At 51.8% G+C, this 18,092-nt stretch overlaps 1 protein-coding gene across 12 annotated transcripts in view; it reads right to left on the bottom strand.

The window, feature by feature from the left end:
* Positions 1-1,883: 1,883 nt before the first annotated feature.
* Positions 1,884-18,092, bottom strand: part of PTPRS (protein tyrosine phosphatase receptor type S) — a 157,859-nt gene continuing 141,650 nt past the window's right edge. For all 12 annotated transcript variants that reach the window (XM_050320947.1, XM_050320953.1, XM_050320952.1 and 9 more), the window contains 12 exons: positions 16,339-16,436; positions 13,817-13,940; positions 10,995-11,170; positions 10,335-10,454; positions 10,068-10,222; positions 8,145-8,430; positions 7,547-7,725; positions 7,099-7,225; positions 6,883-7,008; positions 5,601-5,755; positions 4,780-4,915; positions 1,884-4,309 (listed from right to left, as the gene is read on the bottom strand). In XM_050320947.1, coding sequence (XP_050176904.1) covers positions 4,241-4,309; positions 4,780-4,915; positions 5,601-5,755; positions 6,883-7,008; positions 7,099-7,225; positions 7,547-7,725; positions 8,145-8,430; positions 10,068-10,222; positions 10,335-10,454; positions 10,995-11,170; positions 13,817-13,940; positions 16,339-16,436 — 1,751 coding nt within the window. In that variant the 3' untranslated portion in view covers positions 1,884-4,240. The remainder of the gene's footprint in view (positions 4,310-4,779; positions 4,916-5,600; positions 5,756-6,882; positions 7,009-7,098; positions 7,226-7,546; positions 7,726-8,144; positions 8,431-10,067; positions 10,223-10,334; positions 10,455-10,994; positions 11,171-13,816; positions 13,941-16,338; positions 16,437-18,092) is intronic.

Here is an 18,092-nt window from a genome sequence, read left to right on the forward strand (position 1 = left end):
CCCTGTGTGTCCATCAGCTGGGGATGAAGGGCTCTTCTGCCTCTTTCCTCCCACAAGCTCTTCCTCATCTCATGGTGTGAGAGAAGAAGGGAGCCAGGTTTGTTAATGGTGCCACTGGAATTTCAGCTGGAAATTCAGCTCGTGGCTTTTACATCTGCAAGGAGAGATGCAAAGGAAACCAGGAGGCAGAGATGGGAATGGGATCTTCCTTAGCAAGGCTGCTTCTGTTCCTTGACCTTCTGAGAGGAGCTGTTGTAGGACCATCACAGCTGCAGGGCCAAGGTGGACTCAGCGTGGTTGGAAGTCCGAGTAACCCTTAACCCTTCCATGAGCTTTCATTCTATATTTGCCTCTCTAACTGGCTTCCTGTGGTGTTGGTTGAGGTTTTTTTCTGAGAGATTTACTTAGTTCCCAGCTGTTGTTCCAATTCTCTTTGTCACTCACCTTCCTGTGCTCCGTGTGGAATTTATTTCGGTTCTGGGAGGGTTTTGCATCTCAAGCCGGGGGTTGGTCACGCCAGCTCAGAAACGGATGGAAACAAAATAAGAGCCTGGAGAGCAATGATGGGAGTGATTAACGTCACAGAGAGACAGGAATAGCATTGCTGGGAGTGCAGGGGAGCAGGTAGGGAGGGAAAGGAGGGAGGGGGAGGAACAGTGCTTAGCGGAAAAATCAAGTTTTTCCTTTCTATTCTTCACAGAGAACAGAAAGAGAGCATCAAAAATCACCCACAGGAAGGCTGGGGAGAGGTGTCTGTCCCGTGTCGTGTGGCTGAGCTGCGGAGCCACTCGTGCTACAAATTATCTTTGGGTCCAGATTGTGAATTTTCAAACCTCATTACTATTCCCAGCACTGCCTGGAGGGAGGCAGGTACACGGGGCGTGGTAATAGACCCGGAGATTGCTGGGGTTTATTCCTTTTTTTCCCAGTGCCATCAGGGTTGTTGCTGTTTGATGTCTGCTTGGCTCCCTCTCCCTGCTCCCTGCAATTCCCCGGGATCTCGGCTCACCTGATTGCCGATCAGCCTCTGGGCCAACTCGCTAATTAACTTTTTGTTCTGTTCTTTAAGCCTGATTCAAACTGCTGCTGGTGGTGTCAGGGAGAGGGGGGCTGTGCTGGTCCAGCCCAGCTGTGAGAGGGAGGGAGGGAAGAATCCCTGGAACAGAACAATTCCAGTGTCCTCACCAGCCTTTCCTGCTCAGTGGGACAAGAGGTTTTCAGCAGCTCACAGAGTCATGGAATGGTTTGGGTTGGAAGAGACCTTGAAGACCATCCAGTCCCACCCCCTGCCACAGGCAGGGACACCTTCCACCAGCCCAGGGTGCTCCAAGCTCCATCCAACCTGGCCTTGGGCACTCCCAGGGATGGGGCAGCCACAGCTGCTCTGGGCAACCTGTTTGAGGTTGTCACTGGGATGGAGCTCAGCCTTCTGTTTCTGGCATCCCCACCCTGTTGCTCTGCAGGTGATGGTGGGGCTTTTCCAGGGATCTGCCTTCCCTTCCTGGCCTGTCTCAGTGCAGACATGGGAACCTCCACTGGCTGTGGCCGTGACCCTCACATGGAACCGTTTGCAGCACCTTTTTGGTGCACCCCGGTCCTGGCTGTGCTCCCACACACATCCATCACTAAACCAACAGCAAACTGGGGCCTGTGTCACTGCCCTGTTTGGCCAAAAGCTCCCAAATGAGCCCTTTTCTTTGCAGCCACACGTTTGGCTTGCACAGGGGCCTATTTTTAGCAGGAGCAGAAGCGGAGCAGAGGGAGAGCCAACCTGTTACCTGGCCCTGGGCAGCAGCAGGAAGGACTGCAGAGTGGTTGGGCTGCCCAGAGCAGCTGCTCCATTCCCTGCCCGCTCCCCCCAACACACGGGGCTGCAGCCAGGCTTCAGACAATCTTCCTTTAATACAAAGTCAATATATCTACATACACCGTGGTATGAAAACCACTTAACTGTTTCAGTTTGAAATAACAGTGTGAAAGCAACAGCACTTTGCTCTCATACAAAGAAAAAAAACCTTCCCCCTCCCTCCCCCAGACTTGTCCAGTAAGATTTTGCTGCAACATACTTAGAAATTTGGGCAACTTTCACACAAATAAGTAAAATCTCGAAGAAGCCTTTCTGTCGGTCCTTTTTTTTTTCTTTTTTTCTTTTTTTTTTCGGTTAAAGACAGGAAATGGGTTGTGTGGGGGTTTCTGGGCAGCACTTGATGGCCATGATTACCCCTTCTATAAAAATAAAAATAAAAAAAAAAAAAAAAAAAAGGGAAAAGTCAGAGGCAAGCAGAGCTCAGGGCAGTGTGTGTTTTTTTTTTCCCAGAAATCCTGTCCTCCGGGCAGGAAAAACTCCTGGAAGAGCATTTCTGCTACACCCAGCACACAGACAGAGCTGGGCAATGATGTTAAAACACCCCATGGGTGTCAAGGCTCCAAAGGGAAGTCTCACCAGTCCTCACAAGCCACTGGTGCTGTTGAATCTCCCAGTTCACCCCTGGCCCTGCGTGGCCACAGCTGAAGGGGAGGGCATTGGCACTGCCACCACCTCTACACCTGCTGCTCTCCCACCCTTCCAGGGACACGGGATATGTCTGTGATTGGGAAACCAAAGAACCCATAAAAATAAAAAAAAAAATCATCCAAAAAAAAAAAAAAAAATCCAGAAAGGACATTTTGTTCTTACATGAGCAAGTTAAACCTTTTAAATGGTAGAAAAGCAATATGTAGAAGTAGCAATTTGCACTGCATTTTTATATATCACAGCCATTACACGTAACATTTCTACAGTGAAAAAATAGACTGTCTTTGAACATAATATGAACAAATAAGCAAATTTTTCTTTTAAATTCATCGACTGATATTCTTTGTCTTTTTTTTTTAAAAAAAAAAAAAAGGAAAAAATACACTATTTAAAAAAAAAAAAAAAAAAAGGTAATGTCACTTGTTACAGTTACATCGATACTTTAAAGAAAGCCACTCACAGTATTTGCCATTGGATGCACCTTCCTGGATCTTTCCCAGTTCTTTTACAGCTGGGGCACGTTGGGAGCTGTGCCAGGGGACAGGGTGGGACTGGGAGCATGGTGGGAGCCGTGGCAAGGTGGTACTGGGAGCTGTGACGTGGTACTGGGATAGTCCTGAGAGTAGCTCCACGTGGCTCCCAGAGGTGAGGGGCTGGCAGCGAGAGCCACTTGGATGCTGAGAATAAATTTACTGGAAATAGATTTCTTTGAGGGTGTTCCTGGGGCTCCTGGCAGGGAGACGCTCCCAGCAGGAGCTGGTGGGGGGAGGCACAGCTGCTCACAGCAGGAATGGTGGGGTGTGAATGTGCAAAGAGCCTGGGGAAGGGGCTGCCTCTCTTCCTGGGGTGTCCCACCCTGCTCTCCAAGGAAAGCCAGATGTGCTGGAAAGGGGACCAGAGCTGGCAGTCAGTGACCCCCAGCCCAGGTCCCACCACTGTGCCAGGGGAGGGGCCCACCCCACACAGCCAGCTCTGGGGTTTGGTATTTCTCTCTTTCTCTCTCTCTTTATCATTTTAAATATCCTAAAAAATAAATTTTGGAATTAGAAGAAATGAGGAATGTTCCAAGTATTCAAAATGTGAGCTATAAAACCTCTGGCGTGGCAGGGGCGTCCCGTGGGTGCTGTTTGCAAGGTGCCTGCAAGCCCAGAATCCTCCCAGTGCTGATACTGAGGTTATTAAGACTCCAGCTAGAAGAACTCCTGACCCTAAAAGTTTGCCCAAGTGCTGAGATTTTAGTTCCTTTCCTTTCACAGAACACCTTCAATTCTGCAAGTGACTTCCTTTAAAGACTGCCAACTATATTAGTAAATAAACTGAACTCTAATGATGTAACCAAAGTCGGTTGTTTTGTTTGTTGTTTGTTTTTTCCTTCCCTTCTCCAGCAGGAACGGTTTTCCCCAGGTGTGTTTTAGCTTTTGGATCTGTTTCCACCGTGTGTCCACACGTCCTCCACAGCGAACACCACTTGAGGTAACAAGAGCAGTTCACCACTTCAAGCAGCCCCTCAAGCACCTCCCCAGCTGCCTCTGGGCGGGCCAGGTTACACCATGGAGTTCCCGAAGGGGTTGTTCCTTCCAATCCTCCCCCCTGCTCCCCGATGCATTGTCCAGATGAAAAGGTACTTCTTCTGAGTCAGTTTTGTTAAGTTCAAGCGCTCCTCCTGGGTCAGAAGAGGCCTTCCAGGACTGAAGTGGTTGGTAGAGTCTGCACAACGATGGCTTTTTATGTTGCATAGTGATCAAAACTCCCCAGGTACTCCAGGGCTGCCTGGTAACAGAACTGGTATTCGTCCTGCCAAGAGCAAAGAGAACCAGCTTCAGAGGTGGGAGATGGCCCCTGAGGATCTGCTTTCCAGACAGCACAAAGCTGAGCAGGAACCTCCCAGATTCTCCTGGGAGAAGGAAGCCCAGCCCTTCCCGTTGTGTCTGTGTCTCTCAGGCACCAAACATCTCCCCCCTCCAGCCAGGATGGGCAGGTGAGTCCCCCCCACACCCCAGAGGTGGGGATGAGATAAGAACTGAGGCTGCCAGACTGGGAGGAGATCTTTAAGAGACTTTAGAACAATAGGAATTTGTATTTATTTATTTAGTATAAAATCAGGTGCTGTTTGGTGACAGCTGGGACGGGGCTTGGTCCCTGCACACGGGATGGGCTTTAAGGTTCCCCCAACCCCAACCCCAACCCATTCCATGATTCTAAAGGCAGGAAGCACCTTGGGCTTGGCCAGGGCTGTGGCAGGGCAGGGTCCCCACCCCCCTCACCTCTGTTTGCACCATCGCAGGTCGTTGTGTTCGCAGCATCTTTACAGTCTGGAAAATATCTACAACCCCCTCGTAGCGCATCCGCTCCAGGACGATGCTCAGGGTGATGAACACTCCAGTCCTGCCCACGCCAGCACTGCAGGAATGGCAGAAAAAACCCCAGGGAATTGTATGTTACAATGTTCAACTGCTCCTGTAAACGCTGAGGTTGGGGTAGAGATCAGCCTTGTGAACATGCTGGAAGTGGAGAGTCAGTCCTCCAGGATAAATATCCAGAAATAGCCAGAGTGTGACCCAAAAAAATGTTTGAGAAAGTGAAATAAAAAAAAAATAAAATTAAAAGCTTTGGGTAGTGGTAAACAGCATTCAGTGGGAACGTTATTACTATGATGTAACATTTAAATTAAATATTTTTATGAATGGACCATCCTCTCCTGCCCATGGAGTACAAAATTCTTGCTGTCAGCAAGCATTAGTGGTGCAGAACTGGGCTGAAAGTGGCAAAAAAGTATTACTAATTTTGCAGGTTAAATATGATATATATTAAATACATTCTATATATAACACCAAAGTTCCCATCTCCTCCGAAGTATCAGCATTTCACACCCCTCCTCTAAATATAAGGGGTCAAAAGCCTTGTGGGCAGTGCCCAGGGCTGAAGGGAAATGAATCTGGGTGGCAGAAGCAAGTGTTTGGCACTGACACCCCCAAGAATTCTGCCTGCAAGGATGGGGTGGGAAAGGGGTGGGGGGAGATATCTGGATTTTAATTCCTTTTGCATCCCCAGACGAACGAGGTGTTTTCCATTTGCACCTGCCTACCTGCAGTGGACAGAGATGGGGCCATCCTGGCCAAACTGCTCCTTGGTCTTGTGTACCTGTCCGATGAAGTCGATAAAACCTTCTCCTGATTTTGGCACACCTTGTTCTGGCCAGTCAGTGAACTGGAACTGACGAACAGTTCGTGACTGCCCGTCCTGGGGGAGAAAACAGGAATAGTTAAAACCTCCTGCAGTTGTGAGAACAAATAGAAATAAGGCAAAGAAATAAAAAAAAAAAAAAAAAATTCCTTGCTAGCTTGTTAAAGGGCACAAAAAGTTGAGCCAAGTCTGTGTTCCAGTCAAGTGCACACGTATTTATTATCCAGATCCACCATGATGAAGCTGCTTATGTTGCAGTTGACATTCCCAGAGTCGGCCTGTCAGCACAGATCCATATCCTGGCAGGTGCTGAAAGCTCTGACCACTGCAGACAGCACAGATGGAGTCTTCAGCAAGGGAACATTCAAGGTGAGGTGATGGCCCCTCTATCAATCTTCACAAAGCGTTGCCACAGTGTCAGAATTACAGCTGACAGGAAGATAAATCTTGTTCTACGAGGACTGATGAGGCATCCTCCTCCTCAACCTTGCAAATTGAATTATCAGGTTCTGGAATACTCTGACAACCTCAAAAGCAACGACTCTGCTGTGAGAGGGAGGGTTGCATTTGCTAAACAAATTTGAGAAGGTATTGAAATGTTCCTTTGGATGAGAAATCTGACATCGAATCGAAGATTATTGGAGTCAATGTGTTCCTTTGAAGATGAGTGACAGCCAGACAAGTGCACATTTTCTGTAGGGTGCAGAGAATCCTTTGCAAGGTTTTTATTAGTTTTTTGGGGGAAACATTTTCTGCTTTCATCTCAGGCAAACCCAAAAGCCGGGCACGTCTCTAACGAAGTGACTCACGACTGTGGGAGAGCTTAGGAAGTATTTTCAATTTGTAAGAACAAATAGTCAAGCACAATCTGTGTGTGTGTGTGTGTGTTCTGTTCCTCATCACAGCTGAGCTCTTGGGCACACAGTGGGATTCTTGGGGTTGTCACTGAGGTCGGAAAAGACCTCCAAGGTCATGGAGTCCAAGCTGTGCCCGATCCCCACCTTGTCCCCTTCCAAGCAGGATATTCTATAAACTGTCCTCCACCGATAATCCCAGACTCTCCCAGGAGAAATGTTTTCACCTCAGCCTTCCTTTAAAGAGTCAAACCCACCAAACCCTGTGTTTTAGGCCAGCCCCCTCCCCTCACTGCAGGGGTTCAAACTGCTCCACACCCCAGCACTCACCCTGGCATCCGTGACCTTGAATTCCCGCAGGATGTACTGGGGCATGTTGTACTCTGCCATGGGGTCCACGACGAAGTACTGGTACCGTGCCGAGCGCTCCGCGGGCCAGTACTGATGGCACTTTTCCTGCCCGGGGGACAAGACAGGTCCCTGTTAGTCCTTGTCCTGCAGGATTGTCCCCAACCCTGCCCCATCCCCCCCTCGGCCCCCACTCACCCGCCCCATCTCGCGAAGCTTCGTCAGCATCACGACGATGGTGGAGTTGTTTTCCCACAGCATCCGCCAGAAATCCTCGGTGGTCTCTGCCAGCGGCCCCTGCGTGGCAATGTAGGCCTTCTGCTGCCTGGGGGAGAGCCCAGAGCAAGGACAGGGGTCAAGGCACGGCAGAACTGCCCGGGCAGGAGCTTTGGGATAGTGCATGGAAAAGCTGGAGAGTAGGACAGCAAATGGAGGGCTGGGTTGCTGCAGGGGATCAGCAATTTATGATTCCCCATGGGGGAAAAGCTTTATCAGCAGGCTGGATTTGGAGGGGGCGTGTGGGAATTTACCCGTGGCACTGCACTACTGTGGTGACACAGAGCAGGCCAAGTGTCAAGCCCTGGTCCAGCCCCACCCCACAGGCTCAGGCAGACCCTCAGACGGACACCCCTGGGGCAGGAGGTACCTGTAGCCGTCGATGAAGCTGGCGTTGATGTAGTCGGAGCCCTCCACACCCCGGATGGGCTGCAGGCACACCCGGGTGGTCTCGTAGGGCATGATGTTCACCAGGCGGTTCTTGAACTTGTTGCAGGGGAGGTTGGCGCTGATGAAGCGGGAGGTGTGGGCTTTGGAGTTGGCCAGGCGCTGAGGGCACAGAGAGCACAACCATCCCCTCAGCATTGCTGTTCTCCTGACCCCTGTGCCAGCCCCCTGTACTGCCCCTCCCTGTCCTACCAACTCCTGTGGGGTTTTTTTTTGGGAAGTGGGGACAGAGTCTGAGCCCTTTCCCCCAGGCAAAACTTTTAGAGCAATAATAAAAACCCCAACCGGTTAAAAAACGCAATTTAAGAGGGAGCAAATTCAATCTCAGCTGGAAATGACCAGAGGAGCCTCCAGCAGTGACAGGCAGCTCTCCCCTGGGAACTGCAGCAGCTCAGCTCAGAAAAGTAATTACCTCTAACACAGAACCAGAAAAGCCCCATCAGCCCCACAAAGGCTCCGTGTCTGCTCTGCCTGAGCGCCCAGTGAGGAACAAACACTGAGCCCTCCCCAGCGCCCATCACCTTGAACTCCAGCTCCATGCCCGTCACGTGCTCCCTGGCTTCGATCTGGGCCAGCTTCTGGATGTAGCTGTAGAGGTTCCGAGCTGGCACCTCGGTGTTGCCGCAGGCGACGGCCTCGAGCAAGGCATCGTGGATGAAGCTGTACTGGTCCTCTGTCTGCACCATGTAGTTGCGCTGGGACCTCATGAGAGTGACGTGCCCGTAAATGTCCACGGTCTTCTCATGCTTGATCCTCTCCAGCATGGCATCGATCACGATGAAGCAGCCGGTGCGCCCGACGCCCGCGCTGGGGGGGCGAGAGGAAGGGAGGGAGGGAGGGAGGGGTGGATTATTCTGCCACTCAGAAGGTCAGAAATCCCGGCAAACCGGCCAAGAATTGGTGGGGTTTGGGGCTTTCCTGTGCAGGGCCAGGAGCTGGACTTGGAGATCCCTGTGGGTCCCTTCCGACCCAGGAGATTCTATGGGTGTGGGTTCAGCCACAGGATGGTTTTTGTTGAATTAAAGCAACTTGTCGGATGGGACTGGTGCTGGGAGTGCTCCTGCCCACTCCCCTCAGCATGTGCTGCTCTTGATCCAGTTTGGAAACACTGTGTTGGAGGGTTTGGAGAGGACAGAGGTGACATCAAAGCCCCTGCTGCTCTGTGTCACTCTGCTGTGTGAGCACAGTGCTGCACTGGGGTCAGTAAAGCCTGCACTGGAAACTAAAACCCCATTTACCCCATTTATCTGCTCGGGCCAGTGCTGCCACACCAGCAGGGAGGGGCTGCTGGGACAGACCAGTGGGTGGGGAAGCCCCTCTGCCCCACACAGCAGCACAGCCCCAGAGAGTTTGTGACGTGCAGGGGTTTGCTTTGAGCAGCTCACTTTGGCCAACACTTGCCAAACTCAGCTTTTATGCCACCCAAGGGCAGGCTGCAGGAGGAACAAGCTGCCTCTGGTGAGGTGCCTGCTGCCCCTCCACACTGCTGTGCCCATCTCCTCACCTGTGGCACCCTGGGCAGACACGGCTGTGCCAGCTCGAGCTGGGGCTCCAGGCTTGAACAAAGGGCTGGCAGGATGGAGAGGCTGAAAAAGCCTGTTTAATCACTCAGATCTCTCAGCAGTGAGAAGGCACTGATGTGGTAATGAGTAACACACCTCACCTCTCTTCCTAAATGTTTTTGTGCACCGGGGTAACATCAGACCTGTGTGTAACAGCATTTGCACCCCAGCAGGGCTCGGTGCTCTGTGCCTGTGCCCCAGCTAATAAAGGGCTTCCTTTTACCATTCCACTGCTGTCCCTTTTTTCACGGAGCCCCCTTGATCTCTGTTAATTAGAATGCCTAACACCTGAACCAAGCAGGTGACTGGAGCTTTGGCAAGAATTTAGCAGCTGATCTGAGAGCTGGTTGTGAGCTGACAGCTCCTCTTTATTCATTTTCGGAGGTGCACAACAATTGCCATCTGCAAGGGCAGTGATAAGTTGCCCACTCACAAAGACTGTTTGAATGGCATCCTCTAGCAGAGGCAGGATTAGCTTCCCCAGCAGCCTGCACAATTCAGAGCTTCCCTGAGTGCTGAGGAACCCGCAGGCTCCTCCACACCTTCCTCAGGAACACGGGGATTTATCTGCATTGAGGCTTCAAGCGCTCCTCGTTGGGTTGTAAATTGAATTAGGGAATTCTACCTGCCTTCAGCTTGGCATTATCACAGTGGCTACAGCACTCAGAAACTCCCTGTCAATCACTGCCAGCTCTGCCTTGGACAGCTGTGGCAGCTCTGCCTCCCCAACACCCCACACAGCTTGGAGGTCACACCTGAGCCTCCTCACAGGACACTCTTGCCCAGGAGCTGTGTCTCCCACGTGCAAATCCACACCCTCCCAAACTTCTGCCTCCCTCAGAGGTGGCCCCGTGCCAAGATCCAGGTGAAGGGAACCGGTACCTGCAGTGCACCACGATGGGACCAGCGTCAGGGGGGTTGCAGGTTTTCACCCGTCTCAGGAAAGCCAGGAACGGGGTGGGATACTCGGGAACGCCGTGGTCAGGCCACGCCGTGAACTGGAACTGCCGCACCTCCCGCTTCTCACTGGAGCCGTTCTGCGGGGACAGAGGAGCACCAGGAGTCGGGGGGGGTCCCTGCACCCCCACACCTGCCTGGAGTGTGCCACAGCCCACCTCCAGGGAAAAGCAGGAGCAGGAGCAAGCTCACCTTGTGAAGGGAGAACGTCCGGACGCAGAACGTGGCCAGTTCAATGGTGTCCAGCAGCGTCACCTGGATCATCCCGTAGGTGTCCGTGCCTCGGCCTGGCCAGTACTGGTCACACTTGATCTGGAAGGCAGGAGGGATGGCTCAGTGCTGGGACAAACCCTTTGCTGCTGGGGAAGCTCAATCCCAAACTGCCCTGATGGTTACGGGTGGCAAAGGGAAGGGGAGGCGCAAGAAATGTCTTTCCAGAGCAGCAGGACAGGGACAGACCCAGCAGGGAAAGCTCCCACTGACTGAGCACAGGCTTTGATGCCACATCAATCCCATAGACAACAGACTGGAATGATCCTGAAGATTAGAGGGAATGTACTTGGGCTTGTTAAACAAGAGAACTGATGTGAAACTTGCCACATGATTAACTCCGAGACAGAACTACGGATCAGGTAATGGGATCTTCTCCTGGAGCTGCAAAGGAGGCTGCAGATTTCCAGGGTGGATGGTTTGTTTTTTAAAAAGCAATGAATCACTGAACTTTTCAGGGTGCTGGCAAAGCAGGCAGAAATCCCCCACTGGCTGCACATCAAAGGGATTTGCTGTTCCCCAACTCTCCCCTCCAATCCCCCAGGATTATGACTAACCAGTCATCCCTCTCATGCATCTTACCCGTGATTTCTCCTCCAGCTTAGTCATCATAACAATAGTAGCTGAACGCTGCTCCCACACCATCCTCCAGAAGTCTCCAAAGGTCTCTGGCAGAGGCCCCTGAGTGGCAATGTAGGCGTTCTGCTTCCTGTAGCCATCGATGTAGTTGGCGTTGATGTAATCACTGCCCACAATTCCTGGGTGAAATCACAAAATCAGGGAACTGCACAGGACTCCGTGAGGCTGGAAGCATGGAATCTTTGCAGGGATGTTGTCAGAGAGAATTCCCCTGCAGGAACACCTTCATGGCTTGGTGGGTCAGAATCAGAGCTGGGAGAAACAGGCTCTTTGGTGGGTTTTTCCCAGCTCAACCTCCTGCATTGCAGGGAGACAAGTAACTCCTTGCAAAAGATATTAAAGAGAGCAAATATCAAGCCTTGAAATCATGGGCTTTCTACTGATACTGGGGCCAACAGGAGCAAGGTCCTGGCCCAGGGCTCCTGCTGCACTGGTCTCCAACAGGACAAACCCAAGTCCTTGTCCCAGCACGCCCCGAGCCCAGGCACCAAATGCACCTGCTCGATGACTGTGTGGTCCATAACTCAATCCCAGGCAGTGAGCTACAGCTGGACAGTGCAAGCAATAAAACCAGGCTTGATTCAGACAGTGAAGGATTTGAAATTACAGGCTTTGACTCACTGTAAATTGCCCGTCGTCATTTTTAGGAGCGGGGTTTTTTCTACTCGCATGAGTTACAGGCTATTGAGCTACAGCTGCTCGCCTGGGCCCTTGCTTGAGGGTTTGGGATGAGCAGGAGGCACTGCCAGAGTGAAGAGGGTGATTGGGACGTGGCAGGAGAAAGCTGCTCTGAAGTTAAAATGGACCCTGGCAAGCAGTGCTGCTCGGGTTCAGCTCCAGAGAGCTGCGCCTGGCACGGGGCTGGTGGCTGGTTGGGCCCGTTCCTGATTCCAGCCGAGCGGCTGGCAAGGCTGGCAGGATCTGCTAAGCCGTGATTAACTCGGTGCAGAGCCCTTCCCTGCTGTCTCCAGGGGAGCCAGGGGTGGGGAGCAGCACCAACACAAAACTGGGCTGCAGCAAAAGGCATCGGCGCTGCTGGCAGGGTGCGATCCCAGGAACCGCCTGCCAGTCCTCAAGGGCACTCAGCATTTCAGCTGCTGGTAGATATGGCTTTTGATTGAATTTCTGGAGGGTTCCCTGCCCCCATTCCCTCGCAGCCTGAAGTTTCAGGAGGGAAGGAAGGCAGGAATGTGATCAAGGCTGAGCTTCCAGAATTAATCTCCTCTCCAGCCCCCTCGGGCCCGCTCTGTGATTTAAGGTGGTGGCCGTGGGCTCCTGCAATGCTTTGCTGTGTGACAGGCCCAGCTTCAGAGAAGTCACACAGTTAAAGCTGCTACTTCTTCCTGACCAAGCAGACATTCTGCAGCCTTGACAAATCCAAATTTAAAACAAAGAGAAAGTAACAATTGATTCGTCCGGCTCCTTTCATCTTCCAGCCCTGAGCATAAAACAGAGCCTGGTAAGAAGGAGCACACCAGCCAAGACATGTCAGAACCTCTCAGATGCTTGAAAATTCAACCTTGGCCCATCATATTTGCACCACTGGTCTCCCCCAGCGCCCCTGGGCAGAGCTGGGACTGCTGCCTGCATCCAACACCAGCCCAAGTGTCCTTCACTCCTCCACTTGTGTTCTTCTCCTTTCCCTTGAATGACAAGGCAACTTTTTAAAGCCTCTGCTTTCCTTGGCTCATACAATATTAATCTCAGAATTAAACCAAGCCAGAACAGAGTCAGCTTCACAAGGAGAAACACTTAAAGCCCTCTAATAGCAGACCAGACCAGTGCAGATTCGTGCAGTTTTCTGCCAAGTCACCACACTCTGCTGCTGCCTCAGGACCAGCTCTTCCCCTTCCCCACGTCCCTCGGAGTTACCGCGGCAGAGGGAGATTATTCCAACAATTCCCTGCTCACAGAGGGACCTGAATTAACCTCTCCATTCACCAGGCAGTTACCAGGACATCCCACATCCTCTCTGCTCCGACGATCAGCTCCTGGCAACGCAAGACTGGCCTCGAACGCTTTATCCCCACGGCGCAGCCACAACCTGAGCCCGTGAAACTCCAGCATTATCTCGGCAGCAGCAGCCCAAGCAGGTGCCCTGTTTAACTCCATCTCAAGCCCCTCTTATCCTGGCGTGCACCGGAGCAGCTCTGTCAAGAGCCATGAGTTGTGAAATTTAATGTAAATTTTCTGACTGCACCATCGCTCACAGAAGCAGCTCAGGAAACAATTTATGACCCACAAGGCTCACGCTAACCCCTTCTTATCCCGAGCCTTTTAGGAGCCAGGGCTGCAGCAGGAGCTGCATATCAAGTGATCTTTCTGCCTGTGCTGCTGCTGACGCTCTCACATTTGTACAATTAGCCCTGTGTTACCTCTCATTCATCCCTGTACAGCCACGCTCCGCGTTCCCTGCCACCCACCACCCCCTCCCTGCTCTCTCTAAAGCATTATGTGGTCTGAATTCTTCCTGTTAGTCACAGACGTATCAAACAGGGATCTCCAAGCAAAGGGAAGACAGTTCCTTGATAAACCAGCCCTTGAAATGAGGGATTGCAGCTCCAGGGAATATGTCAGTCACCGGGATTTAACAAACGCCTGGTTTACAGAGGTATCTCCCGCTTGCTAAACTCCCAGGGAGATGCTAAGAGAAGAATATATAAATAGAGACGAGGGGAAGAGCCTGTGAGATGTGTTTCCCTGCAGCAGCTCCACCCCAGCACGAACTCGTGGGATGCAGGGATGCTCCACGGGACGCTCCTCACCTTCGATGGGCAGCAGGATGACGCGCGAGTGGTCGTAGGCGATCACGTTCGCGTAGCGGTTCTTGGGCTTGTTCACTTCGAGGTTGGAGTGCTCCCAGGTGAACTGCTGGCCGGGGTCGATGGACTGGAGGAATTGGGGGAAGGAAATGGAAGGGTCAGTGAAGAGCAAAGCAGCAAAGCAAGCTCTGAATCCCTCGCCACATCGTGGCTCTGGGGATCTCGCTGAGGAGCGCAGCGATCGCTGTTTGTTTCCCCCAGCTCTGCTGTGGGAAAGCCCCTGTAGCACAGCTCATGCCCCATCTCCCTTGGCCACCCAGAGAGGTATAGCTGAGGTAATTCCCCCCCTGGCTTGATGCAACCCCGTGGCAAAAGCATCAGTGCAATTCCAGGCTGCGCTGGGTTAGTTACAGCCCTGATGATAAACATCAGGAACTGGGAGATAACAGGAAGGAGCACATCAGTGTATTTAGGGAGTGATCAAGAGGCCAAATCTGTGCATGGTTAAACTACACCATGATTAAGAGGGTAGAAATGTACCAGTGTCTTGGTGAGTGGTAACACCTGGGGAAGATATTTAAGATATTTATGACCATATGTACAAACGAGATATGAAACATCAGGGGAAACAGGGGCTTACAAGAAAGCTGGAGAGCGACTTTTCACAAGGGCTTGTAGAGATATGACAAGGGGGAATGGCCTTAAGCTGAAGGAGAGTAGATTTAAATTGGAAATTGGAAAGAAATTCTTCCCTGTGAGGGTGGGGAGGCTCTGGCACAGGTTGCCCAGAGAAGCTGTGGCTGCCCCATCCCTGGAAGTGTCCAAGGCCAGGTTGGACGGGGCTCTGGAACCACCTGGGCTAGTGGAAGGTGTTCCTGCCCATGGCAGGGGGGCTGGGATGAGATGGGTTTAAGGTCCCTTCCAATCCAAAGCAGTCTGTGATTCTATGATCAAAAACCACTCATGAGCAGCGGGAAGGGACCAGGCTGCTCTGTGTGGAGCAGGGACAGCAATACTTGGGACCACAAGGACTCAGTACCAAAGGTGTCCCAGTTCCAAGGGTGGAGAAAACCCCCCAGGAGCCTGGCAGGTGGCAGCTTCCTGCTCACAGGGTAAGGAGTGCATCTCCCAGCACAGAGCAAGGGTAAAGACCCCAGCCCCAAGACACTCAATCAACACAGAGTTTTCCTAGAAGGGATGAAGGAATAAACAATGAAATGCACTGGAGAGAAAAATCCCCTCTGCCTGTCCTAGTGATTTATGCCAGGTTTGGTGGGTAGGTTTTTTTTTTTTTCCCTCTCTCTAAAGTCCAGCTGTCCCAGATATGGAAATTAGGTTAATTACGTTTACCTCTAAATCCTCAGCCAGAGAATTAAATAAAACAAGGGCTTAATTCCTTCATCATTTTGCAGAGCCCTTGGGGTTTGCCTCAATTGGAGGCCTGGCAGGAGCGTGCCGAGCTGTTTCCTGCTGTTTGCTCTCCCTCTCCCTGCCAGGAGAGGGTCTCAGATCCATCCCTCTGAGCTGGCAGGGGTTGACCCTTGCCTGCCACCCTCTGCCCACCCTGGAGCTGCCCGGGGCCAGCGCTGGTACAAAACCACCCGAAAAAACCTCCTCCAAACCCTTCCCCCCCCCACCCCGTGCTCTCTCGCTGCAGAGAATTCCTAACTAATGGGTATTTATACTATTGTAATGTGTCTGTTTGCTCTCCATCCCTCTAATCATGCCTCGCCTTCACTTCATTAGCGATGTTTGTTCAGCTCTGGCTCTCCCACCGGAGGAGGTTGGGCTGGCGCGGAGCCAGGGCACTTGGGATATGGCATTATGCAAATCAGCCTCTGGAATCTGGATGGAGAACATTAACGGGCTGCCGCTGCCCCCCTTCCCCGTGCCCCAACGTGGGGAGAGAGAGCCCAGCAGGGCAAAATACACTTTCTCCAACGTGTAACCCCGTGCCCCCGGGGGTGCAGAGCTGAGAGCAGGGAGCTGCTTGCCCATGTGCTGATGTCTGGAATTCAAGAGCAGGGAGAAAGCATCCCTTTGTTTGGAAAGTATCCCCCTGCAAACAGTGCTAGGCAGTCTAGACTAGTTATCGGGCTAAAAATATCAGGGCATTTTATGTCTTTCAGCGACAAAACCAATAGTGGAGAGACGCTTTTTTTTACAAGGGCATGGAGTGGTAAAACAAGAGGAAATGGCTTTAAACTGAAAGAGAGAAGTTTAGAAGAGATTTGAGAGAAATTGTTCCCTGTGAGCGTGGGGAGGCCCTGGCACAGGCTGCCCAGAAAAGCTGGGGCTGCCCCATCCCTGGGCAGGAGCAGCTCATGGACCAAACCCCTTTCTTTTTATGATCTGGAATTGAACTCCAGTAAAGACTAAGTAATTAACTTCCAATCATAAATAACTTTTAAATTTCAACTAACCAGATCCTTACAACAAAGCAATGTTTTTTGGATGAGGGCCTGCCTGAATTCCCTAATTCCTGGCTCTGCAAACCCATGCACAGCACTCACTCTTGCTCATACCTCATACTCTTGGGATAATTTCAGGTTATCATTAGCTTTGAGATGCTCTGTGTGTTCAGCCAGCTCAGAAACGGGGATGGGTGGGTGGCTGAGCATACCTAAAAGACAAGACAGCAGGAAAAGAATCTCATTTAATAACAACTAAAATTCACAACCGTCGCGCATTTTATAAGAAAGAAGAAACAAGAAAAGAAAATAAATTACAATGTAAGATCTGCAATGAAAGTAGGGAGGTTAGAAGAGAAGAATTCAGGGCTCGAAATTGTGTCCTTGGAAGTAAAAATAAAAAAATTAAAAAAAAAATCAAGGAAATAATAATAAAAAAATAACAGTAAAATGAGAGTGTTCCCATGATGGCCCCATTTTCAATGTGTAAATCAGAGCAAAACAAAAAGGAAAATCCGAAGAGCAGATGCGTGTTAGCGATTCCAATAGTGGACTTGGAATGAGCAAACGCTGCCAGAGGAACCTACGCAGCAAATGGCACAGCACCCGCCGGGATCGGGAACCAACTCCAACAGAAAAGGGGGGACGGGGCAGGATCCAGCCAACCATGGTGATGTGGGGCAGGGGATGGGATATATGCAGATGTGGGGAAGCAGGGGAGGCTTTTCAGGGATTGGACTTGATGATCTTTAAGGTCTTCTCCAACCCCAAGGACCCTGAGTTGTCCTTGGCGCAACATCGGCTCTGGGAGTTCTCAGTCTGAGGTTTGGCCTCCACCATTCCCAGGGTGCAGCCAGGCATGGAAACACCAAGCTCTGGCTCCTCTCCCCACTCGTGGTTAGGGATGATGTTCCCTCCACAGCACAGCCCTCCCTCCCAGCAGGTCAGGCTGTGCCGACCCCACCCAGGCTCTGCTGGGAATGTCGTTACCTTTCGGGATGGAGAGGCCAGAGATCCTCTGGCCCCTTCTCAGTCAGGGGCATTGGAACAATTTGCTGGCCTGGGTCACCTGCTGCCCCTGCAATCCTCCCCAACATTTGGGTGTGCTGCTACTGAGGCAGCCAGAGCTGCCAGGGAACACCCTGGATCCTCTCTGAGCCACACTGGGGGTCCTGCTGGGTCGGACTGGTCAGACTGGGGCACATCTCAGCCACCCACGGGGTGAGCAGCCACAGCTGACTCGGTTCTCAGCCTGTGATTTGCACATCCTGCTCTGAAAGGGGCAGCTGGAGCTCTGGGAAGAGCAGGGATCCTTCCCTTCCTGTCACCTCAAACAGCTACGCTACAAATCCAGGTGGAAAAGCGCTCCGTGCTCTGCTCATCTGCATTGGATTATGTTTTTCCAGAGGCTTCCCATGCTGTCTGCCAGCCCACCCTGCCCTGGATGGCCTGGGAGAGCAGCATGCTGAGAAGCCCTGGGCAGTGCCCCCGATGAGAAGGACAGGAGTGGAGAAGAGATGGAAGCCAGGGAGAATTTCGAGCCCCGTGGGTGTTGGTGGGTGACAAAGCAGCGGCAGTGGCAGCAGCATGGTCAGATACTCTGAAAACTCAGCACAGAGATGGCAAAGCAAGCATGACATCCTCAGTTTTACAGTGATTTGGGAGAGGTGCTGCCTCCCCCAGGCCTGGGCACGGGACGAGTCTGTCATACCTGGACAGGTTTCTCCTAAGCTAATGGGACATCTATTTTCAGCACAAGGAAATCCGGCTGAAAATAGAAAAAGGGGGGAAATAGACCAAAAAAAGCTCACAAAAATAACCCAAAGTACTCTGGAGGCTGCACTGGCTTCGTTTCTGTCTGCTGGGGG

This window comes from Myiozetetes cayanensis, unplaced genomic scaffold, assembly GCF_022539395.1.
Source record: "Myiozetetes cayanensis isolate MyiCay16 unplaced genomic scaffold, myiCay2020 scf26, whole genome shotgun sequence".
NCBI classification, from domain to species: Eukaryota; Metazoa; Chordata; class Aves; order Passeriformes; family Tyrannidae; genus Myiozetetes; species Myiozetetes cayanensis.